Raw genomic sequence first — 25,570 nt, 5'->3', positions numbered from 1 at the left:
CAATGGAGTGTCTCACTGGCTGATGCTGACACAAATCTTACTCTCAAGTCCTACTAGCAGGCCTGCCTATGGGGCTGTGTCAAAGAAGCAGCTAGTCAGTGAGGTCTGTCCATCCAGCTTCCTGCCAGGTCTGGCCTGGTGAAGACACCATGCATATTGTACTTGCTCTGAAGATCCCAGTGTGGTGTGAAGATGAAGGACCCGATTCTCCTCTTGCTTTATACAAGTATTATGCTAGTGCAACTCCACTGGTTCCTTTGGAGCCTCTCTTGCTTCTCTGGCAGGAGGGGTGCCCGCATGTGTGCGGTGGCAGTCTGTGTACCAAGTTCCATGAGTATGGATTGAGATGGCAAGGGTCTGTGTGTATGCCTGGATTCTGGAGGCGCCTGCGTGTGTTTGGATAGTCGCTTGACTGAAGGGGAAAGGCAGGAGTGTGTGTCTATGTTGAAGAGGGTTTGTGGGAGATGAAAGAGGATGAGAGTCTCTGGAGAGTGTGTGGTGTTGTGGTGTCCCACTTCTCTTGGCCCTGCGTTGTGCAAGGTGCTGTACAAACACATACTGTAGGAGAGAGAATCCCTGCCTTGAAGAGCTTTGTGTCTAATTTAAGACCAGACAGAACAAGGGATGCAACCCATTCCTGGGAGGGCAGGGGTCACAGTAGTCACATTGTGTGGTTACGTAGGTGTGGAGTGTGCAAAACTGGATGGTTCAGACTTCAGAGTCATCTGAAAGGTTTTGTTTCTCTCTCTAAATACTGCATATAAACCTCTACATTCAAAGGATGTTAAGGTTGTAAAGCAAAGGCCTCAAAAGTTAGGAAATGCTAGAATTGAGATTGCCCATGCAACCTTACTTCTGCCACCTTGTGCGTGTGCTGATGACATAGACTTCAATTACCTGATCACATACTATTTTTGCCATGAGATCTATGCCACTCTCCTTGCAGTCCTGGCACAGAGGTGGACAGCAGGCATGGCCAGAGTGTGCTGTGTTCTGCTTATGCTCGGCTGGTAGATGGTCCCTTAAGGGCCGTTGCCAGGGCTGGGCAAAGAGCCAGGGTACATAATTTTATAACTGAAGTGGGAGCTGGGCATAGCAGAGAGTTGGGCCCATAGACCTTGAACCAAATCTGTGTGGCTGATGCAGACTCTGCACGGGTGCCTCCATGTAGCCGAAACTTTCCTCAAGAGGAGAGGGGCTGTATTGGTGACATGCCCAAAATTTGAAACACACCCCTCCGAAATGTGATCACCTTCTGCTTAATGTTCCCCAATAGCATTGTCTCAATGATCTTCCAAACTCAGGGCTGTGACTGCTGACCAGAGTCCCATAGATATATCAGATGCTCTGAGCATGCTCCCGCTCTCCCCACTCACTCTTCTTATGAACCAACAGGGGAGGGGCCCTGGCAAAGAGAATCTGAAATTGTGACTATGTCCATCTTTTGTCCAAAGTTGCATGGGCAAGTTGAGTGGGGTGTCCAGCGCATGTAACGAGACTTGTCATGAATCCCAGGCAAGGCTGTTTTCTTTTGTATTTGCAGGGATCGTGGGGACGTCTGCAGGTCCCATGCCCCTGATTGCCTTCAATGAAGCACTGCAGTATTTCCAGACAGCTGACCTGTCAGAGTGCAGGGTATGTGCGAACCATTGGAATTGAACAATGTAGCGTTATGCGTGTTTGTAGCACTGTGCAGACAGGAACTCATTATTCCTTGGGATGCTTCCCTGCAGTATTTTACTGAGGCACAGGGAGGTGAAGTGGCTTGTGCAAGGCCACACAGTGAGGGTGGGCTGGGCTGAGGCTAGAACTCAGGGTTTCCTGGCCAGAGGCAGCTTCCCCCTTTTCTCCTGTTTCATAGAATCTTAGAATATCAGGGTTGGAAGGGACCTCAGGAGGTCATCTAGTCCAACCCCCTGCTCAAAGCAGGACCAACCCCAACTAAATCATCCCAGCCAGGGCTTTTCCTATTACCCTGTCTTCTGCCCAATCCCAGACACCCTTCTATCCGCTTCCAGCTTGTCCCTCTCTGGTCTTCTCTGGTCCTATCCTTCCCAGCATATGCCCGCTGCTATTTCTGCCCCTGACTACCCTGCATTTGAGTCAGATTTCTCCCTCCTCTGTGTAGCTTGGGTGCTAAGAGGGAGAGCACTGGTGCCACAGGAGGGGGGAGTCTTTCACTCATTCCTGGTGATTGGTGCCCCAGTGCCTGTAGGCTGGGAGGAGCAATTCCAGGAAGATTGGTGCCCAGCCCCTTCACTTCTGAACTAGAGCATGCTGAGTGCAACAGAATGGTCAGAGAATGTAGCTGCCACGGTCTTACAAACCTCTTCTGAGTGGGTACAAATGAAAGAAAGGCGTGTAATGCAGCTAAATCTTGGTGAATTTTCATGGAGATAACAAAAGACCCCGGGTCTTCCATGCTGCCAAATTTCAAGTCCTTCCCGCGAAGCATAGAGATGCTAGAGCTTTTTAAAGAAACAGTTGTAAGAATTTTTTTAATGTTGACTGACAAACTATTTTTCTTCTAACTTCATTCTCAGAAGCAGTTGAAATGTTTTTGCTGTAACTTTCCAAAAATTTTCAGTCTGAAGTCAAGACCAGGCATGAGAAATTTAATCTCGAGAGGTTAAAGTTTGGCAAAATCATAGGCAACTGAAAACAGGGTCTTCTAATGGAAGGTGTTAGGCAATCTAACTCTTGGTGTCACTTCCCAATTAATTAACAAATTCCCTTGCAAAACAGGATTTTCTGTCACGTTTTCTCCCAGATGATGCCAAGGGAGACGGCACCACATACCCTGCCACCTCTCTTTATGTATCATCCTTTTCGTAGAAAAAGATCCAGCCGACAGTGCAAAGGCGAGGGCTGTCTGCCGTGGCTCACTTCTTCTTCGGCCCCCCACGGCTTCATCAGCAGCTGCAAGGCGAGCGGGATCTGGCCCTGGCGATAGCCCAGTGTGAGTATTCCCTTCTAACGAGGAGGATGAGCTCTGCCCAGCCAGTATAATCAGCCTCCTTCAGATGATTGTTTTTGATTATATAACAATCATTGAAGTGTGATCATCCCTCACCTCAGCTGGTGTCCTAGAGCGCAGTGCCTTTCCCCCCCCACTCCTGCCTGCGAACCTTGGACTGAAGACTTTCAGGAGTCATCTTGTGCCCTCTCTCCCTGTTCCCTGCACATCTCACTAGCATCCTCCCTCTCCATCAAACCAGACATTCTGAGTCACTGGGTCACAAATTCTTTCTGCAAAAAAAGGCAGCGTTTGAACTGGGGTCTCTTTATTGAATAGTGTTTGAATATGACCCCTGGAAACACCTGCTTCCTGCTAGGAGATGTCAGGCTTATCAGGTACCAAATCCCCACTAGGGTCCCCAAGATCATAGTTTGAATGAAGATTTTGGGTGGTCTCTGAAGGGGCTTGGCAGGTTTAGAAATCTCTTCAAAAAAGAATCAGGGAAGTCAGTTGTTGTGATCTTTATATGTCCAGCTGGTATGTGCTAAGAGGAAGGATGGTCCAGTGGTTAGAGTGCTAGCCTGAGACTTCCCTGCTCTGCCACAGACTTCCTGTGTGACCTCAGGCGAGTCACTTCATCTCTCTGTGCTCAGTTCCCCATTGTACAATAGGGATAATAGCACAGCTCGACCTCACAGGGCTGTTGTGAGGATGGATCTATCAAAGAGTATAACGATTTCAGATACTACGGCTCCGAGGGCCAGATAAGTATCATAGATAGAGGGAAATAAACGATCCAAACTTTGATCAAGTTAAATGAACTGTTGTCACAGAAACATAAGCATTGTCTCACTGGGTCAAACCAGTCTCCTCTTCTCTCCTCTTCTCTCCTCTTCTCTTCAGGTTCTTGTACTGTGCTCCTCACTGTAGTATCCGAGCAACTTCCAGCAGTGCATTAAACAGCTTGACTGATCTGACTGATTTGTTCTCTCATCCTCTCCTGGGGGGAGGGGGAGGAAGAAGTGTGTATAGTGAAGTGGCTTGTTTTGGTTGGGTTTTTTGTTTAAATATACACATTGCTCTGTATTCATGTTAGAGAGGGCAAAGCCAAAGAAATGCACCTCGTTCTGGGAGTGGAAGGTGGGGAGGATTGGGGTGGTCCCTAGTTTCTTGCCGAGTTCTGGGGCTGGCCCCTGAGAAAGTTCTGTTTCCTGCACAGAGGCTCTTTACCCTTACTGGGGAGTTCTGTTGTGCAGTATCTCTTTTTCAGTGTCCAGCATCAGCTGTGTCATAGGAAGGTGCAAAGAACCCCTGCACCAGGCTGTTAACCTACCTACCAAGAAAGACTCTTTCTAATGCTGTGCAGTATGAGGATTGGCTTGTGCTCTGAAACTTGGAGGTTTCCATCCCTCTCAGAGCTCCTGTTTTTTTTTCCTGCTTGATGTTCCTGGTATCCACATAATGTCTAGTTCTTCTGTGAATCCATTTAACCTGCAGGGTTTGGGGTTTTGGTTTTTTGCCATGTCTCCAGGTTGATGCATTAGAAAAGAGGGATGCTCAATGTCACAGAGGGATGATTGGTGTTTTCCATACAGGTGGCTTGGATAATAATGAGAGAGTGCACATGAGGATCCTGCAGACCATCTACAAGAAACTAACAGGCTCCAGATTCGATTGTCCCCGCTATGGAGCCCACTGGGAAGAGCTGGGCTTTCAAGGTATGGTGAGGCAGTGAGGAGAGGGTGGGCTCTGTAGTGCAGAACTTTGAGGGTGGGGTCCCCAACTATCACTCCGGCCCTGTGGCTGAAGTGACCCAACACTGATTTAAAGGATTCTGGGTTTGTTACCTCCATCCCCCTGCAGCTGCTCTTCACTGGGTGGTTGTGGTGTTTTTTTTTTTTTTTTTTTTTGCAGCTGCTGATCTGGCATCTGTTGCTATCTCAGCCAGCTGTCATTGGTGTGACAACTGGACAGTCAGATGCCAGTTTCTGCTGCCGCTACTGGCATAGCTACTAATTTCCCAATGACTGCTGGCCCAGTGAGATGCCACTGACATAGCTGGTTCACCATGTGTACCTGGTTGGCCACAGCTGCTTGTTGGTTGGTGATCTCTGAATAAAATGCCCTTTCTGAGGGTTGATTTAGTAGAGAGGCACCAGTGCAACTCCATAGCTAAGGCTGCATTTCAGTTTGCATATAAAGTGGGATTCAACCTCTGTTTTGTGTATTAAAAAAATACAGCACTTATCTTCAGCTACAGAACAATTTTCTGAGATGTTACAAATAAATCCATTAATTAGAATTGCACTTGTATTAAAAACTGGATTCTTTAAGAAATTTAACATGTCAGTCTTTTCTTTGTCTGGAATGAGTTTAACAACGGAATAACACAGACTCTTCAAACTCTCCACATAGTTAAAAGTTAATAAAACTCTTGTGCATAGCCTGCGTTTGAAGAAATTAAGTTGTAATTAAGGAAAGTTGTTAATGATTGTTGTATCTAATTGCTATGATTATATGGAATATGGACAGACAAAGGGCTGGTCTATGCTACAAAGTTAGGTTGATGTAAGCCATCGTGCACTCACCTAGTTGTGCATGTGTCTACACTTAAATTTAGTTCCTACCGAGGTGAGCGCCCTTTGTAACATTACTTCCCTGAGCTGTGTTGAGCCCTGGTCAATTAACCGAGGTTGATGCCATGTGAGTGTAGACACGGCATTACCTATGTCAAACCTAACAGCCCTCTAGCAGCTGTCCAACAATTCTTGACCCTCACTGCTCTGGTCACAATTGTGAACTCCACTGCCAGGGGTCAGAGAGACCAGAGGGCCGGCTTTCCTAGCACCTTAATTGAATGCCTTTTCCTGATTGTCCAGTGCGATGACCACACCTAGCAGCTCTCCACTGTTGAGAGCAACTGCCCAGCCACCCATGCTGGCTATGCGCTCCAGACACGCTCTGGCCTGGAGTAGATATTGGATCTCCTGGGACTGTGGAGAGAAAAGGCTGTGCGGGCACAGCTATGGACCAGCTGAAGAAATGTGGAGATCTCTGAGCAGATTGCAAGGGGATGCAGGAGAAGGGGTACGACAGGGACCAGCAGCAGTGCTGCGTGAAAGTGAAGGAACCGCAGCAGGCAAACCAGAAGTGCAGAGAGGCCAACGGTCAATCTAGTGAGGAGCCACAGACCTGCTGCTTTTACAAAGAGCTGCATGCCATACTTGGTGGAGAACCTACCACCACCTCACAGACCACTATAGGTACTGCTGAGGAGCCTGAGACACAGACCCCTGCCATGAATAGCGAGGAGGAGGATGGGAGACATGCAACCAGCAGGGTCCAGCTATGCCACAATTCAGGACCTGTGAGATGCCCACACAGTCCAGTCAGTCCTGGCACTTGCACATGGGTGACCCAATGCTGGGGAAGGAACCTCGGGTAAGTGTGTAAATGTATTTCACGTTACAACGATGTACCGATAATGCTCCCAACTTAGCAGGACACCGCTATCACCTTTTTGTTTATTCTTACCAGAAGAGGTAGCCAAACAACCAAGAGAGGTAGTTATTGGCTCTTCATTCCTCTGTGGAGTTAGGTGTAGGGTGCCATGCATAACAGTTTGTTTCATGTATACAGGGATGGTTGTTGAATCTTCCTGAGAGATCTTGATGAAATTTCCATGGAGGTATCTGCAGTCCTCTCCCAAAGGTTTCTAGTATGGCAGCCTTTTTTCCTCTGCTGTAGGACACTTTCCCATGCCGATTGGCGATAACTGCAGCAGGCACCATTGCAGTAAACAGGCTAGTGGCATACGGGCTCAGGCAGCTCTGGGACATCAGCCGCAGCTGTGTTTTCTGTGCCTTTGTTATCCTCAGGAGTGAGATGTCAGCTAAAATCACCACCGCCTGTGGAAAATGCTGCTGGTATTCAGCACCAGTGCCCTGTACTCCTAGTTTCATGCAACCAAGCAATTCCCTCCTAATTTCCCTCGCCCCTTGTGGGCCATAGTAACCACAGCTGGTGCTGTGAATGGCGCTGGGCACAAGCACTCCGAAGCAGAAGTGTCAATGTTTAAAACTTTAGGGGAGCAAGGGAAAGGAGTTCTGAACCTTAACTTTTGCTTTCCGTTGTGACTATGCCAACGACGGTATCTCTGTGTGCTTTATCTATAGCCGCTGCCGTGGCCTTGAAGGATTCCCCCTCCACACCTGCAGAATGCTTGAAGCAAATGAGGACAAAGAGGAGGACTCGGGATGATATGTTCAGTGAGATCCTGCAAGCCAGTGCTGCATCAGACTGTGAGCAGAGGGCCTGGAGGGTGAATATTGCAGGCTTTAAGGAGAGGGAAAGAGTGGACAGGAGAGAGATCCAGGAATCCCAACAGGCAAAGGAGAGGGAGATGCACCAGGACATAATGGGGCTTCTCTGGCAGCAAACACAGATGCTGCAGACACTTGTGGACCTACAGGTTCAACAATAATGGGCTCGCCTCCCTCTGAATCCCTTGGAGAAGGAGCACTTCCCTACATTCTCCCCTGCCCCAAACATTCCACCGGGCATCAGGGGCTGCATCCCTACCCCTACCGCTTTACACCAACGGACAGTAAGGACAACAGCTTCACATACACTGGCCTGTGAGAGCCACAGTTGCTGTATGTGTAGCCAAAATGGACAGGAATGTTCTTTCTCCTTGTTAAGTTCTGTTCTGTTAATTTATTAGGGTTTTAATGTACGTGCTTTTAAATTGCACAGATTTTTTTTTGCACTGGTTTGTTACTGAATAAAATTATATTTTTTGGATAATAATTCATCTTTGTTAGTTCCCAACATGCGCTGCAGAATGCCTAGCAGTACTGAAAGCACCCACTTACTTTGTACAGTGTGACACAACTCATAGGATCAGTGACAAACACAGTGTAATAATCATAAATGTACAGCAAGCACCGCAAAATTAATAGGTGCCTCAACAGTGTTCTAGTCATGGGTGTACACCTAACAGGCCCCAAAACTGCAGGGCCAGGTAGAGCACAGTCCATCACAATGCATTATTGTGGCTTACTGGCAAAAGGTTCTTTCAAGGCCGCCTTCAGCTGTATAGCTCCATGTTGAGCACTTCTAATAGCCCTCGTGTCTGACTGTTCAAATTCAGCAGACAGCTGCTCCACATCCACCCTCCACCCTGGCGGCATTGTTTCTCCCTTTGCCTCACAGATAGTATGCAGGACACAGCAGGCAGCTATAACCCCTGGGATATTTTTCTCACTGAGATCCAATCGGGTGAGTAAACAACGCCAGTGTCCTTCAACTTACCGAAAACCCATTCTGCTGTCATTCTGCACCAGCTGAGCTGGCAGTTGAATCTTATCTTTGGTGCTGCCAAGGTGGCCAGTGTATGGCTTTATGAGCAAGGGTAGGCTGGGTCCTCCAGGATCACTATGGGCATTTCAGCTTCGCCAATAGTAATCTGCTGATTATGAAAGAAAGTCCCTGCTTGCAGCTTTCTGAATAGCTTTGTGTTCTTAAAGATGCAAGCGTCATGCACCTTCCCTGACCAGCCAACATGGATGTCAATGAAGTGTTTCTAGTGATCAGCCAGTGCTTGCTTAACCATAGAAAAATAACCCTTTCTGTTGATACACCCTGTGGCCAGGTGTGCTGGTGCCAAAATAGGGATATGTGTGCTGGCTATTGCTGCACAACAGTTCAGGAACTCAGTTGCCACAAATCCATCCACTATGCCCTGCACGTTGCTGAGAGTCACAGTCCTGCATAGTAGGAGACAGTTCATGGCCCTGCATACGTGCATGACAACGGCCCTCTGGATTTTCCAGCTGCAGAATGATTTTCCCACTGGCCTGTAGAAATCCGGCATTGCAAGTTTCCACAGTGTTATTGCCACTTGCTTCTCCACTGTCAGTGCAGGTCTCAGTTTGGTGTCGCTGGAAGGCTGGTGTGAGAGTGGCACACAGATCCAGGAATATGGCTTTTTGCAGCAAAAAGTTCTGCAGTCATTACTCATTCTATTAAAAAAAACCCCTGCATTATGATGCGATCCCGCCAATCTGTGCCTGTTTTTTGAGCCCAGAAACGGCACTCCACTTTCTACAGCTGCTCAGTGAATGTCAGTAATCACCTTGAATTGGCTTTCATTGTGTCCCACAGCTATCTGTTGTCCGTGAAAGCTTCATGTTCCCTGCTGATTCAATTCTTCTTGCCTCTCTGCAAATACCAGAGGATTGTGTACCCTGTGCATGCAACTCTCATGACAATAATGCAGAGCTGTACAGGCTCCACACTTATGTCAGAGATAGTGGACAGTGAGGAGAGCCACGTGGGTTCCTGGGAGTTTTAAAAAAGGCATGAAAATGATGGGATATGGATGACATTCTGGGATGGCGAAAGTTGCATGCTGGGAAGCTGATCCTTTGTTCCTGGCCACCCCTGTGTGACTTGTTTCTACCTCACCGTGAATTACCAAAATCTCCCAAAAGACAGTGTGTTGAAAGGTGGTGATTTGCAAACTGAGATACCTACCCATGGTGCACCTCACTGTGCGTTGACACAAGCACTCCTGGTGAGTATGAACATCGCTGACACAAGGAGTCAAGTATACACGCGCACAAGGAGTAGACTAACTGCAGCAGCTTTATGCCAGCATAATTTGAGTTGGCCGAAGTTTGTGGTGTAGATGTATCCTAAGGTAAACAACTTAGCGCCGATGTCACTTAACAGTTGCCCAACTCACCAATCCTCACACTTCCTCTGTAGCTAATTTGCATGTTGCGCTTCCATTAGTTGTACTTGCTGAGAGCAAATTAGTTCTCACTGCCTTGAATTCAGAGATTAACTCCCTGATATTGGTTTGAGTGGCCAGTTAATTTTCTTTAGTCTTGTTTGCTTTCCTGGCTTTGTAAGCCAGGATCTACTGGCAGACATGGATTCCTTTTCATGCTACAAGCCTAAAATGCTCTTTGATCCTTTTTTAAAATTTCAGATTCTTTGGGAGGTATCCATCCTCTGGCCCCTGTGTTCTGCTTTTGGGGGTGGGGGTTGAAATGTGTTTAAGGAGAGAATGGAGACCGCTTATTCTGCTGTCCCTTCAGAACCATAGATGCCTGTTCAATACTGTAAATACATTTGCCTGCTGTTCTGTGCTATAAAGTAACACCAGGGAAACTGCCATGGGGTTTTTGTTTTCAGGAGAAGATGCTACGAATTTCTTTGCTGTCTTGTACTGTGTAGATGCTGATGTTTGGCACAGGCTTAGCGGATACTGCGTGCCCTAAACGAGCTTGTGTCTTGTGCTCTTGCAATAAAAAATGCTTTTGTTTTTATACTTAAACTCCTTGCAGTCTGTTTGTCCTTGGTTACATAATAATACTAATAACATGCTCTCATATAGTGTTTTTCATCCAGAGATCTTCAGGTGCTTTACAAAGAAGGTCATCTTTAGCCTCATTTTACAGCTGGGGAAACTGAGGCAGAGAGCGGTGCAGTGACTTGCCCATGGTCACCCTGCAGGCCACTTGCAGAACTGGGACTAGAACCCAAGTCTCTTGAGTTTGTCCAGTTCTCTCTCCACTAGGCTGTACTGCTTCTGTTCTTATGGACTAATTTCCATTACCTGAAAGTGGGTGAACTTGAGTAGGACAGGATGGGACTAATCAGCATTGCATCTCTAGCATGGTGGTAGTGTGAGGAGGGTTGGCTGAACCAAAACAGGGGTAGGTAGTGGGTGACAGGCAGGGAAGACCATGACAGGTCCTTGCTGTGGCTGGAAAGGAGGATGGAAAGCGGTGGACAGGAGAGATGTAGAACATTGATGATGAGAAACAGGGATTGATGCTTCTGCTTCTTCTGTAGTTATATCTGCCTATTTGCATATGCTAATCATAGTTCCCAGGAGAAAGTTTTCCTCAAACCTCTTGAAACCTTGTCCTCCCTTGATTTCCAGAACTTGGTCCTCTCCTGGTTCTCCTCCCTCTCTAATTGGTCTTTCAACATGTCCTTTGGAAGATCCTCCTCCTCCTCCTCCCCTGTTCAACTTTTTATAGGGGTTCCACAATTCTCTGTTCTTGGTTCCCTCCTCTTCTCCCTCTACACCTTGTCTCTGGGTGATCTCATTCACAAGCATAGCTTCAGCTACCATCTCTATGCTGATGACCCTCAGATATACCTCTTCGCTCCAGATCTGCCTCCTTCTGTCCAGATGAAAACTTTGGCCTTTCTCTGACATCTCCTTGTGGATGTCCAGTCATTAGCTTAAGTTCAACATGACCTCACCAGCAACCACACACCACACAACAGAACCACTAACCCAGGAACCTATCCTTGCAACAAAGCCCGTTGCCAACTCTGTCCACATATCTATTCAGGGGATACCATCATAGGGCCTAATCACATCAGCCACACTATCAGAGGCTCGTTCACCTGCGCATCTACCAATGTGATATATGGCATCATGTGCCAGCAATGCCCCTCTGCCATGTACATTGGCCAAACTGGACAGTCTCTACGTAAAAGAATGAATGGACACAAATCAGACGTCAAGAATTATAACATTCAAAAACCAGTTGGAGAACACTTCAATCTCTCTGGTCACTCGACCACAGACCTAAGAGTGGCTATCCTTCAACAAAAAAGCTTCAAAAACAGACTCCAACGAGAGACTGCTGAATTGGAATTAATTTGCAAACTGGATACAATTAACTTAGGCTTGAATAGAGACTGGGAATGGATGAGTCATTACACAAAGTAAAACTATTTCCCCATGGTATTTCTCCCCCCCACCCCACCCCCCACTGTGCCTCTGATATTCTTGTTAACTGCTGGAATTAGCCTACCTGCTTGTCACCATGGAAGGTTTTCCTCCTTTCCCCCCCCCTGCTGCTGGTGATGGCTTATCTTAAGTGATCACTCTCCTTACAGTGTGTATGATAAACCCATTGTTTCATGTTCTCTGTGTGTGTATATATAAATCTCTCCTCTGTTTTTTCCACCAAATGCATCCGATGAAGTGAGCTGTAGCTCACGAAAGCTTATGCTCTAATAAATTTGTTAGTCTCTAAGGTGCCACAAGTACTCCTTTTCTTTATGACCAAAACAGAGCTTCTAATCTTACCCACGTGTCCTCTCTATTCCCTGCGTTTCCCTTGTGGACAACCCCACCATTCTCCCTGCTTCTCAGACCTGTAACCTGGATGTCATCGTCAACTTGGCCACTTCTCTAGATCTTCACCTTCAGGCTGTGTGGGTGGCCTTTCTTATCCACCCACACAGGTAAAACTCTCATTGTCTCACATCATCAGCTGTAATCTCCTCCTCTCTCTGGCCTTGGTATCTCCCATCTTTCCCCCACTTCAAAACACTGCTGTAAAGATCGCTTTTGTGGCTTGTCACATTGACTGCATCGCTCCTCTCTGTGTCCCACCCCTGGCTGCCCCTTCTTCATCCAGTCAAACACAAACTACTTGTCTTCCCTTATACCTAACCAGCCACTGTCTTCTATCTGGTATCAACGTGTTCATCACGCCTCTGCTTTGCTAATGATGCTAGCTTTTATTGCTCATCTGTGACGTTTTCCAACAAGCACCTTGGGACTCTCTCTCGTATTGCTCGCGTGCGTGAGGGGCTCCCTATGCCTATTCAGAAAAGCCACTTCCATCAGATCCCTCCATCACGTTCTCCTCTGCCATGATGCCTAAAAAAAATTTGACAGCTGGTGTGCTGAGACCACTGGTCATCTTTTAACTATTGTTTCCTTGCGCTCCCTTATCTGTCTGTGTATCCACCCGTTGTCTCTCATCATGTACTTGGATTAGAAGCTCTGTGGGGCAGGGTCCTGCTCTTTGTATGTATGTACAATAGAGCCCTGGCTGCTAGGTGTTCCTGAACATCGGCGGCCATGTTGCACGTTTGTTGGTTGATGGAGTTACTTTGACTTGACTGTCAGCAGCAGATCCGACCTTAATGTCGACGACATCTGAGAGTCGGAGTACTGTCAGTGTTTTCCCCCTGTCTTTACGAGGCTTGGCCGCTTTCACTAGTCACAGTCACACACACAGGGGTCATCGGCACGGCAGCTCGAGGTGGAATTTCCTGTGGGGGTAAACGTGTGCATGCGAGCGTTGATCTTGCTAACATGCTACAAATGGCAGCTTAGTGGCAGTGCGGGCAGTGGGATGGGCTAGGATCTCGGACAGGATTGCATTCGGGGGGCTAGGCTGTCTCGCTGCCTGCACCACCATGGGAGCGCCTCTATTTTTAGTGTGCGAGCTTGATCAGCACTAGCGTGCACATGTCTACCCAAGCTGGAAATTCACCTCCAGCGCCAGTCTCCTCTATGTGATGTTTGGCCCAGGTTGGGTAGGCCAAGGTTATGAACAGCTTCTTCCCATGTCTGTTTTGAGCCTCCTGGGACACGACTATCTTTTTGGATGTCCATGACACTCTCTCTATGCAGTCTTCCATAGAGAACAATTTTAGGCAGTTGCGACAGGGTCATTCTAGCAAGATGGCCCAATTGTTGGAGTTGGGACCTTTTGATGATTGTAGTCACTTTCAGTCTTCTACAGATATAATTCTGTCATCATCTACCCTCCTCGCCATGCCTAGGATATGGCCCAAGCATGTCATCTCCAATGTTTGCAGCTTTTGCTCCAGACGCTTCGTCAGTACCTACATTTCACAACCATAAAGTAATATGCAATGCTCATTGTACCCATATTAATCTGATTTTAGCTGTCGTGGACAGCTGAGTTAAGGTTCCAAGTGTTTTTTATTCAGGCACGCAAACGTTCTGCAGTTTACTAAAACAGCCCTCTGAATTTGTAAACTCACGAGCTTTTGCTTGAAGAATTTAGTGGGTTCTTTTATAAAAAATGATCTACAGTTATCCAGAGTCTTCCAGGCTAGATAGGATGGAGACGAGCTAAATTCTATAATCTAAAAAATAAGCTTTTAAAAAATAAAAGCCTTCGCATCCTGCCTACCAAACAACAAAATGCAATCACCTCATTAGTCATCATAAAAACACAAAGCAAACAAAGCACGAACCCCTCTTTTTCCCCATTTGGTCTCCAAATGGCTCGCTACTCCCTGTTTTTAATGGCCTTAGGCACATCCCAGAATCCTTTGCTAGCTGGTGTGGCAACTCTTCTGAAGCATCAAGTGGCTAAAAAGCATTCTGGTGCGTGCTTGAGTCTGAGCCCACTGGAGAGGAAAGTTGGTCTGCAAATGGTGGATCGATAGAGGAGAGAGGTTGTGACCCCTTTACTGCCTGGCTCCATGGAGCAGTGCAGGGAACCTGCCTTGGCATCCAGTTAACTTCTGCTGGATGTGAAAACTGGAGAGCAAGAGCAGCTGCAGGCAGACGAGGGAGACAATATATTTGGTGCCCAGTTGCAGCAAAATGGTGAAATCCATGGTGGAAATGCAGAATTCAGTGACAAGATTGGGGGAAAATGCCAATTCCATGAGATGAATGGGCAGTTCACACCACTTAGAGCCGTTGTTGCAGGCTGACTGCAAATTCAGGCGGGTATCACTGGCTCAGTTAATGCGTGGTTGATACTTTTGAGGATTTCTCAGCAACTGTAAGGACTGGCAATGGAAAGAGTTTGTCAGAATATATATCATGCTCCAAAGCAGGCACGTAATAAGACAGGGAGAGCATATACTGAGTGATTCAGGACAGGAACGTGCACGGCTTATCTGGCTGTATGTTTTTATATTAAAGGTATGGATCCTGGGACAGACCTGCGTGGGACTGGATTGCTCGGGTTAATGCAAATTCTATATTTTGTAATGGACTCTCGGACGTTACCCCTAGCTCGAGATGTTTTCAAGCTGTCCCAGCATGAATCACAGGCATGTCCTTCTAGTCTTCAACTCTGACTCTGGATTGGTATTTATTTATTATAATTAAACTTCAGGGAAAGGTAACCATGGAATCCTACTTTTTGATTAGCTGCTAGGAAAACTCTTTCACATCCCAGATTCTCTGCTTCATCCAGTTTCTGATCAATAGTGCTGTCTTTCCACAGCCCTGATAGACGTTGGCTACTCTGCACCTTGAATAAATCTGACGGTGTCAATTCCACAGCCTCCCTTTAGCCAAACTTTAGTCCCATTAGCCAAACAATTCTCACTTATAAAAATGTTCCCCATGGTGCGTGTTAATTTCCTTCATTTGTTATACACCCATCATTGTTTATTTTGTTTTGGTGAGGGAGAAGATGTTTTAATCAAAGACCGCCCCAAATCATATCCCAGAACCAAACCCCAGCTCTGTTTGGTCATAGGCTCTTCAATCAAGCAGACAAAGCTATAACCTGATCCAATGGCTGGAAGTTGAGCCTAGACAAATTCAGACTGGAAATAAGGCGCTAATTTTTAACAGGGAGGGTAACTAACCATTGGAACAATTTACCAAGGGCTGTGGTGGATTCTCCATCAGTGCAATTTTTAAATCAGGATTGAAAGTTTTTTCCTAAAAGATCTGCTCTAGGAATTATTTTGGGGGAATTCAATGGCCTATGTTATACAGGAGGTCGGACTAGAAGACCACAATGGTCCCTTCTGGCCTAGGAATCTATTAATCCAGATCCAGACTTTATATCTTCATAATGGGAATGGGTGGAACCAAACTCTCAGATTAAAATGTGGGTTCAATAACTGGAGCCAAACTCCAGGTCAGGGCTGATTGGGTTTGGCCCAATGGAAAGATAGGTTTGAGCTGCAAACTCTGACCCGAGTCTCTATCCGTATTTATTGATATCACCAGAGTGCCGAGGAGCCCCAGTCATGGATCAGGGCCCCACTGTAGTAGATGCTGTACAAACCAAACCAAAAGACGGCTGCTGCCCCAAAGAATTTACAATATCCAGGATTTAGATCTGGGCCCATCTCTAACTATAACAGACCTAAGGAAGGGCATTGTCCAGGTGCTGGAGGGAAGAGGGGTCTTACCCAGGAGAACAGGGGTGGAATCACTGATTTCATTCTGTTTCTTTTCCAGAATTTCCCTTTCTGTGTCATGTCTATAAACATCACTCGCATCGTGATCCAGGCCCTGAGGGAAGAGCATCTTTCTCGGTGAGTTCACGGCCCATTGTGGCCCTAGAGCCCTATGTGTAGACCCCAGGCTGCATTACTAAAGGCTCATCTACACTTCATGTACCACCATGCCAGGAGACCCAATTATCACTTGGTTTGAGGTGCTACTTTATAGTACAGGCGGGCCTGAAATGTGAGCACATGTAGAGAGGAAAGAGTTGTATCCCAGTAAAGCAGGCAAGGACTTTCTACTTAGCTATGCATCTGGAAGTAAAGGCGTTGTATATCTAAGGGTATTGCATGTGCTGAAGGATTGGTTATGTCTCTGGCTCAGACAGGTTGGTAGCGTAGGGCTGTATATGTATTTAGCACTCTTATACATAAATGAGTGTGTGATCCAGTATCTGATGTGGCTTGATCCTGAGGAGAATTGGGGCACTGCAGGACTGGGGTTATATCCAGGCTCTGGTATAGTTAGTTATTTAGGTTAGTCAAATGCAGAGAGGACTACAGAGAACTTCAGTGGGACTTAATTTGGGCATCATGATGGCAGATGATTTGCCATGTTGACAGATGCAAAGAAATATTTGACCCTGGAGGTAGGGATAAAATCAGAAAGGCAAAGCCACAGAATGAGTTACAACTAGCAAGGGATATAGGAGTCAAGAAGAAGAGGTTTTATAAGTACTTTAGGAGCAAGAGAAAGATGAAGGAACATGTAGGTCCACTACTTAGCAGGGAAGGAGAGCTAATAATGGACAACACCAGGAAGGCTGAGCTGTTCAATGCCTATTTTGCTTCAGTTTTCACTGAAAAAGTTAATTGTTGACCAGATACTTAATACAATTAATATTAACCACATGGGGGAAGGAACACGCCACAATAGAGAAAGAATGGATTAAAGAATGTTTAGATAAATTAATGTGTTCTAGTCAGCTGGGCCCATTGAAATTCACCCTGGGAACTAGCTAAAGCAATCTCAGAACCATTAGCAATTATCTTGGAGAACATTTGGAGAATGGGTGAGGTCCCAGAGGACTGGAGAAGAGCAAACATAGTACCTATCTTTAAAAAGGGGAACAAAGAGACCGTATAGACCAGTCAGCCTAACTTCTCTGGAACAAATAATTGAACAATCAGTTATGCACCTTGAGGATTATAGGTTTATAAGGGATAGACAGCGTGGATTTGTCAAGAACAAATAATGCCAAACCAACCTGATTTCCTTCTTTGAGAGAGTTACAGGCCTCGTGGATGTGGGGGGGGGAAGCAATAGATGTGATATATCTTGATTTTAGTGAGGCTTTTCACACAGTCCTACATGACACTCTTATAAACTAGGGAAATGTGATCTAAATGAAATTACTATACAGCGGGAGCAAAGCTGGTTGAAAAACTGTCCTCAGAATAGTTATCAAGGGTTCACAATCAAACTGGGAGGACGTGTGTACTGAAGTCCTGTATAGTTCAGTCCTGGGTCTGATATTATTCAACATTTTCATTAAAGACTTTGATAATGGAGTAGAGAAATGCTTTTAAAATTTGCAGATGCCATCAAGCTGGGAGGGTTTGCATGTACTTTGAAGGACAGGAATAGAGAACAGAATGACCTTAACAAATTGGGGAATTGGTCTGAAATCAACAAGATAAAATTCAATAAAGACAAGTGGAAAGTACTGCACTTACAGAGGAAAAAATCAAATGTACAGCTACAAAATGGGGAATAATTGGCTATGTGGTGAGTACTGCAAAAAAGGATCTGGGGATTATAATTGAGTATGAGCCAATACTATGATCAAGTTGTGAAAAAGGCTAATATCCTCCTGGAGTGTATCAACAGGAGGTAATTGTCTACTCAGCTCTGGTAAAACCTCAGCTGGAGTATTGGGTCCAATTCTGGGTGCCACACTTTTTAAGAAAGATGTGGACAAATTGAAGAAAGCCCAGAAGAGGGCAACAGAAATAGTAAAAGGTTTAGAAAACCTGACTTGTGAGAAAAGGTTTAAAAACCTGTGCCTGTTTAATCTTGAGAAAAGAAGACTGAGTGGGGACATGAGAGAGACAAGGTAGGTCAGGTAATGTCTTTTATCGGACCAACTCCTGTTGGTGAGAGACAAATTCCTGAGCTTAACAGAGCTCTTCTTCGGTCTGGGAAAATATACTCAGAGTATCACAGCTAACTACAAGGTGGAACAGATGGTTTAGCATAAGTACTTAACACACATTTCAAGGGACCCTTCAAGGTGAAATGATCCCCGCTATGGCAATACTGCACGGGGACATGAGAACAGACTTCAAATGTATGAAGGGCTGTTATAAAGAGCGCTGTGATGAATTGTTCTCTATGCCCACTGAAGGGGGGACAAAAAGCAATAGGTTTAATCTGCAGCAAGGGAGCGTTAGGTTAGAAGTTAGGAAAACACTTTCTAACTCTGAGGGCAGTTAATGTTGGAATAGGTTATCAAGGGAGGCTGTAGAATCCCTGTCGTTGGAGGTTTTTAAGAACAGCTTAGACAAACATCGGTCAGGGATGGTCTAGATGCATTTATTCTTGCCTTAGTATTGGGGGATAGGCTGGATGACCTCTCAAGGTCTACGTTGCTATGATTCAGACACTTGGCAGCATTCTAAATTCACTGGAAAGGAAAGGAACCTGGGCGTCATTGCAGACAGGCCAACAGAGAGCTGTGGTCCACGTATAGCTGTGGTGCTCAGAGTTGCAGTTAGCAAATGTCAGCAAAAAGAGTATCGGAAGAGGAAAAAACCCTCATGCTTCAGGACTTAAGCCAATCTCTGTTAGAGATCAGGGTGAGACCTAATGTGGGGGCACGTCATCCCCCATCTGCTATTGCAGGGTTCTTACCCCTTCCTCCGAGGCATCCATGGTGCTGCCATTGTCCATGTCAGGAAACTGAGCTAGATGGGCTTTGGGTCTGATTCAGTCTGGCGGTCCCTGTGATGCTGAAAATTAAGCTTTGATTTTTTATTTTTATTTTTTTTTAATCAGCGGCACCGTCCAAGCATGGGAAACTTCTGCTGGAAAGGTTAAAGTTTGTCAAAGGTATAAACAGTTCTAAAGGGGGGTTATAACGGACAGAGTTAGACTGATTTAATAATAGCCATCCTAACTACTGTACCACTTATCATTCAAGAGGAAACTTGTTTTCTTCATTAACTCCCTGTGTTCGCAGGGCCATGCAGGAACGTGTCTCTGGCTAGTGTAAATCTCTCTTTTAGGTGAATCTCTAGGGCGGTGTTTCTGTAGCTCTTCCCTCTTTGTGTCTCTGGATTTGCTGGGAAGGCAGAGGGTAGAGATAAGCATTCCCATCCTTGTCTCTTTCAGAGAGTGTAACCGCAGACAGCAGGTCATTGCAGTGCTGAACGATTTGTATGTGGCCATCTCTCTGCGCCTCTACGTCATCTGGAAAACACAACAGAAAACAATTTCTGACTCTGGCTTTGTTCTAAAAGGTGCGTTTCCCTGCATCTTTTCTAAGCAAGGGACAATAACTTGAAGGTATGCAGGACAAACGCTGCTTGTTCCATACACCATTTATGAGAGACTGGCCTGCCGACACCCAAGCTAGACATAGAGGAGGGAGTCTTTATTAACTCTCCATTCAGAGTCATTGGGCTTTAAAAGATACTGTACCCGAGATAACTGGGATTTTAATAGTCACGTGGGATTGTCTGTAGCCCCACCTAATCACCTCTGATCATGTGTTGTAATTACAATGGCTGCTCTTTAGGGATAGGGCTTTTTAAGAATACGTTTTGGAAAACGTAGTGTTTGTTATGGAGGGGGGGGTGGGTGATGCTAAGACTTCACTACACCCTGCTTTAGGCTGCTCCTCTGCTCGGACAGAGAAGGCTCTCTGCGTGTTACATGATTGCAAAATACAGAGGTTGGCCGCTAGCTGCAGGGGAAAAGTTAAGGGGGTGATGTAACCTGGCTGACGCAGTGGAAGGTGTATGTGAGTAGAGAAGTAGCAATTATATATTTTAGGTGTAGTGTTAACTCATGTCCTTGCTTGTGTGGTTTTCTGCCAGGTATGTTTGTGTGGGTGATCAGGTGGGTGTGAAATTTCAATGTTTCACCCTTAATTGTAAGCCAAGTTGGCAGTGAGGCCTATGATTAAGGTTGCTTAACACTTTCCATCATAAGACCCTGTTTTCATTTGGTTAAGACTTTACCAAGCTTGAATCATTTGGTCTGAAATTTTCCAAGCCAGGTTTCTGCCTTGGGCTGAATTTTTTTTTTAATAGGTCAACCATTTCTGAGGTGAATATTTGTGAGGCATTCAGATATTACAAGTGATGAGCACCCAAAAAAACCCCAGGAGGAAATTAGCGATTGTGTGCTCCCTGCAGGGTTGGAATGGTGTGCATCAAATTAGACCTGCAGCATTCACTGAATCGGATAAAAAGAAATCTTGAATAGCCGCCCATTCACTGAGTGAGGCCAGGGTCCTGTGGAAGAAATAGGATGTAATCATGTAATTAAAGACTGTATCATACTGTCTACAACACAAGCGGGCTGAATTAAAGTGTCGCAGGGCGACCTTAATTCAACCATTTCTTAACTTTTCTGTGCTTGACTTTACAACTTAATTAATAATTTAACGTATTTTTAATGTAATTATATATGTTGTAGCATTGGGCCTTAGCTACAGCAATCAACCCGATTTTCTTTCTGTAAAAACCAAATCAGAGGCACAGCAGGGTTATTTATCTCTGGATGCAAAAAATAAAAAGAGGGTAAAACCTGTCTGGTGAGCAGCAACATGGTTGTGTTTATTAGGGCTGAAAAAACATCTTCAAAAAGTGAAGCTCGGGTCACCACAAACGCATCCGATGAAGTGAGCTGTAGCTCGCGAAAGCTTATGCTCAAATAAATTTGTTAGTCTCTAAGGTGCCACAAGTACTCCTTTTCACAAATAGTTTGGGGTTTCTCCCCCATCCCCACCCATGTGGTCTATGCTCTTCCCTGGAGCCCTGGGGCTTTCCCATCTGTTATGATCCTGTTATGGGTGTGTTTCATTTGGTTTCAGGGTGAGATCCCAAGCTTGGACAATGGGGAAATGATTTTTCCAAAAGTGTTTTATAGCTACAAGTTCCAGCCCTTCATAGCCATTGTGGTTACGTGCTCTGTCCTGAAAGTGAAGCACATACCTAAGGAGACACTGGACCAAACTCTAGGGGTAAAGCTTAAAAATATACCAGAATAGTGTTACCCCAGAAAACACGTGGGGCTCAGTCTGCCCCTCCTCCATCCCAGTGTCATGTCTTTTTATGTTGATACTAGATTTTTTTCTCCCCTCCCTTTTCCCAGACCTGGAGGCATTTGCCAAAAAGAAACCGAAGCAGCTTCTGAGATATTTGGAGATCTACATGAGTGGGAGAGCTGTGTCAGTAATAGATGGTGGTTTTCAACAGCCTTCTCCCTCCTACAGTGTATTCAGTCGCAACCTCAACTCTGCCTTCGGCAACAGCAGCAAAGAGATAAACTTCACAGGAGTGTGCGACCCACAGGTCGAGATGGAAGGAGAGGCCCGGCTGATCTGAAACCAAGGCAACACCGCCGGCTGGGAAGATTCTTGTAAGACACCGATAGACGCTCCCGTTGGCAGATCTCATTAGTGGCTGCTAGTCCCCTGCCCGTCTTGTGAAGGGCTGGGAGGTCTGAGATGGTTCTAGAGTAAGTGTAGTATCCAAGCCGCTCGGCCAGATGTCGTGGGACACGCCCGGGGGAAGCTGGTGGAGTTTGCAATGGAGACCTAGACACGCTACTTCATTGTAGATGCTGGAATGGGTGGAAGCAAATGGTCCCCATCCGTAGCGGGCTTTTGCCCTGAATCCACTGAAGTGTGGATTGACTGGGAGGCCCTTGTACGTACTGGGACTAAAAAGCTGCTTCAGTTCTCAAGGGTTTCAGTTCATGAGAGGCGTTAAGAAGCCCAAGCTGTTGTTGCTGAACCCTGAGGGAGGTGAGCAATTGAAGCAAACTGCAGGCCTGTATTCCCTTCAGCTAGGATTCTCCTAGGGGGAGTTAGCAAGTGGGTAGCAGATGCGAAGCTGGCGAGGTGTTTGTTTTATTCCAGCCATCGGGCTAGATGGGCCCAGAGTCTCCGTTGACGACACCCACTGAGAATGTGGCTCACAGTTTGTAGGGGATCATCAGCTTTGAGCACTAGACGTGCTGGAACTGGGGTTGGTCTGTCAGTCTGTCTATCATAGGCCATTGCTGTACCATCCGAGCACCTCACGATATTTAATGTATTTATGCTCACGCCCGCCCCCTCCCCCCCGTCAGGCTGGGCAGTGCTGTTGTCCCTTTCTTACAGAAGGTACCTGAGGCCCAGAGAGACTTGTGACAGGCCCAGGGTCACACAGAAAGTGTGTGGCAGAGCAGGGGATGGAACCCAGTCTCCAAGGGTGTTGTCCCAATCACTGCACAGTAAGGTCCAGCTGTATGTGCCGGTGAGATGTTCTCCCCTGTAGTGCGTAGTGTAATGTGATGGCTGAACAGTTCAAGCCCCCTGCGGCTTGGGCTTCCCTACTCCAGGTTAATGCCATTCTTACCGTCCCTGTTTCTCCTTCTGGGCATCTGCTCAGGAGTCTTCATCCAGAGTCTCAATAAAGAATGATGAGCTTTACTGAAACTCGGAATGGGCAAGACCTGTCTGGATTAGGGCCTGAGAGAGCAATAGTGAGACGCAGACCCCTGGCTTCCAGCATTGCCACTGGCTATCAGTTCAGACACGCCTGACTCTTGAGCAAAGTACAGGAGAGACATGGTCATTCAGGTACGTGGCATCCACCTGGATAGCTGCGGGTGGATGCTCCAGCCTACGAGGGTACATCTGCACTGTGTTGTACACATGGGTCTGTGGGAGGCAGGCTTTTGGACTCTATTTTTCTAAGCCCATGCCTGAGCTTCCACACTGCATTGTAAACCTGGGTTTACAGTTGCTGGACCTGAGTCTCACAACCGTGCTAATGCGTCCATAGTGCATGACACAGACCACCTGATTTGGGTCTGCAGCTTGACCTGTGTCCACACTGCACAATGACAGGGATTGGATCTGAATCACAGTCGGACCACCTCCCTTAGTAGGGTCTGAGGACCTGGGGCCCGAGTGCCTGCTGACCTGAGTCATACTGATCTGTGTGTGAACAGAAAGGGGGTTTGGGCTCAAACCAGAGTCAGATTTTGGGTTTAGCGTGCTTGAGGTATACACCGCAATAAAACATCCACACCTGGCCCATGTCAGCCGACTCGGGCTGCAGGTTTATAAAATTGCTGTGTAGACGTCTGAACGTCTACACTGCAAGTGTATAGCTCTGCAGCCTGAGTCTCCCGAGCCCAAGCCAGCGGATGTGAGCCAGCTGCGGGTGTGTTGTTGCCGTGTAGACATACCTTGAGAGAGTAAGGCAGGGAGAGCTGTCCCCAGGGGCAGCTCCATGGGATACATGGATGGTAACACTAGAGTTATGATTACAAGAGAATTCCCTGTATTGTTTGGGCTCGGAAATTTCCGAAGTTCTTTGGGCCTCTGGTTGGGTCTCAGCTCAAAGGTGAATATTTGCTGGAAAGTTTCAGGGAATTCCTGTTCAGACATTTTTGAATGATTGACAGAGAACAGATTTGTCAGCTTTACACTTGTCCCTGCCCAAAAATGCTTGCTCCACAGAAACACCAGAGTTACCAACTCTCGTGATTTTATCACGAGTCTTGTGCTATTTGGTGTTTCCCTTAGGTTACTATCTCAACTGATCAGCACGAGTTCAAAGGGAGTTAGGTGCCCAGGTGCTTTTGAAAATCCCACTAGCTTCCTATCTTCATCTCTAGGCACCTGAACGCCTTTTAAAAATCAGGCCCTTGGAGACTTGCCCAATGTTTCAGGGGAGTCCAGGGTTTTGATGTGATCACAGCCTATAAGTACCTATGTGGGGAGAAGATTTCTGAGAGTAGAAGTCTCTTAATCTCATAGACAAAAGCATGGGAATATCCGGTGTCGGGGAGGTACGGTTCCAATTGGAAATAAAATGTAATTTATTAACAGTGGATTAAGAACCATAGAGGCGGTTAAATGGATAATAATTAACCAGAGGAACAGTTTCCCAGGGGCCATGATACCCTAGGGTCATATGTCTTCCTAAAAGTTTTGGGGTGCAATTCTGGGCGGTGCAGGCACATGGCTGCAGGCACAGCCCAGGGGTGGGGTGAGGGGAGGGAAATAGCTCAGTGTCAGCTCTGCAGCCCTACAGTTTTGAGCTGCTCCAGTGGCCAAAATGGTCTCTGCATAAGTCACATCAACCAGCAGTCGCTCGCATTTGCAGCCCAAGATCCTGTCATGCAGAGACCTGCCTTCCTCTTCTCCCCAGCCCTGTTCCCAACAGGCTAGGGAAGGGAGGGCAGCAGCTTATGGTAGTGCTGCACTGGGGAAGTTCTTCCATGGCGTGTTACACTGTTGGAGCAGCAGGTAGGGTCCAGACCTGTTGTAGGCTGCAGTTCAACCCCAAGTTGGCACAGCAGGGAAGAATAGTCCCCTCTGCTGCAGGTGTGGCCAGGTGAGGGTCTCTGGCCAGTGTTCTGTAAGAGGTCCACTGGCTGATGAGAGGGCTTCCAGCTAGCCTGAACTCTATGAAAAGGCCAGTTAGAATAAGCAGCTTATTGTAGCAGATGCATTTTGCAGCAGAGGCAGGGGGATACAGTGGTCCAGTCTTTGTGATCCTGCAGGGTGCAGGGCATGTTGCTTAGGGGATGCATCTCCTGAGTGGCAGAGGAAGTAGTTTGCTTTCATAGTTGCCTTGTGCTTCATGGAAATCCAGTGTGTTCCTACTCTACTGAGGCCCCATCCCTAGATGGGCCCTTTCCCACTGCCTTTCCAGCTGAATCTTTGTGCCTCTTTAGCATAGCACCTAGGCCTATTGTCTCATAGCTTTGGCTTGGAAATCTTTCTGTCTCTGCAGTGCGGTGCATGCAGATACGCTCCATAAATACAGGTCTCAGTGGCGTGCCACACGATGTGCCACTACCTTGGGGCCGTGTACAATAATGTAACCGGATAGGCACTTTACAATAAACCGTTGGTGTACTGTTTCCTCGTCTCCGTGCTTACTGATGACAGGCTTGGCGTTTGTTTACACTCCTGCTTCACTCTCACAGCCTGAAAAGGGAATGGCCTTCCACTGCCAACAAGTACCAAGTCAGCAGGGAAACAAAAGGCGCCCCTCGAGGTGCGAGTCTGTGGCCCTCTGTGAGCTCTCCCTCCCGTAGGCAGTAATGGCCACGGCAGTTAATGCGGACGAGATCTGGGAATGATGGCCAGCTTGGCACCCATGAGCCCTGAGACCCTGGTTTATTTTCATTCCCTTTGGGCTAGAATTCTGAACTGGAATTCTGTGCTGTGCCTCGCAGGGGTGCAGCTCAGAAAGGCACCACCCGGGGGAATGGCTTTAAGCCACCTTTGCCCACCCATATGATTCTGGAATGCCCTGGCATAAAGCAGAGTAGCCAGGAGCCGCACACACACAAACCCAATCAAT

At 46.7% G+C, this 25,570-nt stretch overlaps 1 protein-coding gene across 2 annotated transcripts in view; it reads left to right on the top strand.

Annotated features, from left to right (window-relative positions):
- The window catches only part of ELMOD3 (ELMO domain containing 3), a 32,416-nt gene extending 7,292 nt beyond the window's left edge, over positions 1-25,124 (top strand). The window contains exons 5-11 of one of the 2 annotated variants that reach the window (XM_038384740.2): positions 1,544-1,635; positions 2,836-2,959; positions 4,555-4,677; positions 14,700-14,830; positions 15,981-16,057; positions 19,362-19,489; positions 21,351-25,124. In XM_038384740.2, the coding sequence (XP_038240668.1) occupies positions 1,544-1,635; positions 2,836-2,959; positions 4,555-4,677; positions 14,700-14,830; positions 15,981-16,057; positions 19,362-19,489; positions 21,351-21,583 (908 nt within the window). In that variant the 3' untranslated portion in view covers positions 21,584-25,124. Of the gene's footprint in view, positions 1-1,519; positions 1,636-2,835; positions 2,960-4,554; positions 4,678-14,699; positions 14,831-15,980; positions 16,058-19,361; positions 19,490-21,350 lie in introns of both variants that reach the window. The other variant, XM_043503165.1, reaches the window with a different exon arrangement.
- The last annotated feature ends 446 nt before the right edge of the window (positions 25,125-25,570 follow it).

The sequence above is a fragment of the Dermochelys coriacea genome, chromosome 26 (genome assembly GCF_009764565.3).
Source record: "Dermochelys coriacea isolate rDerCor1 chromosome 26, rDerCor1.pri.v4, whole genome shotgun sequence".
Lineage (NCBI taxonomy): Eukaryota > Metazoa > Chordata > Testudines > Dermochelyidae > Dermochelys > Dermochelys coriacea.
The sequence above is the reverse complement of the archived record's forward strand: the minus strand, read 5'-3'. Positions and strand labels throughout refer to the sequence as shown.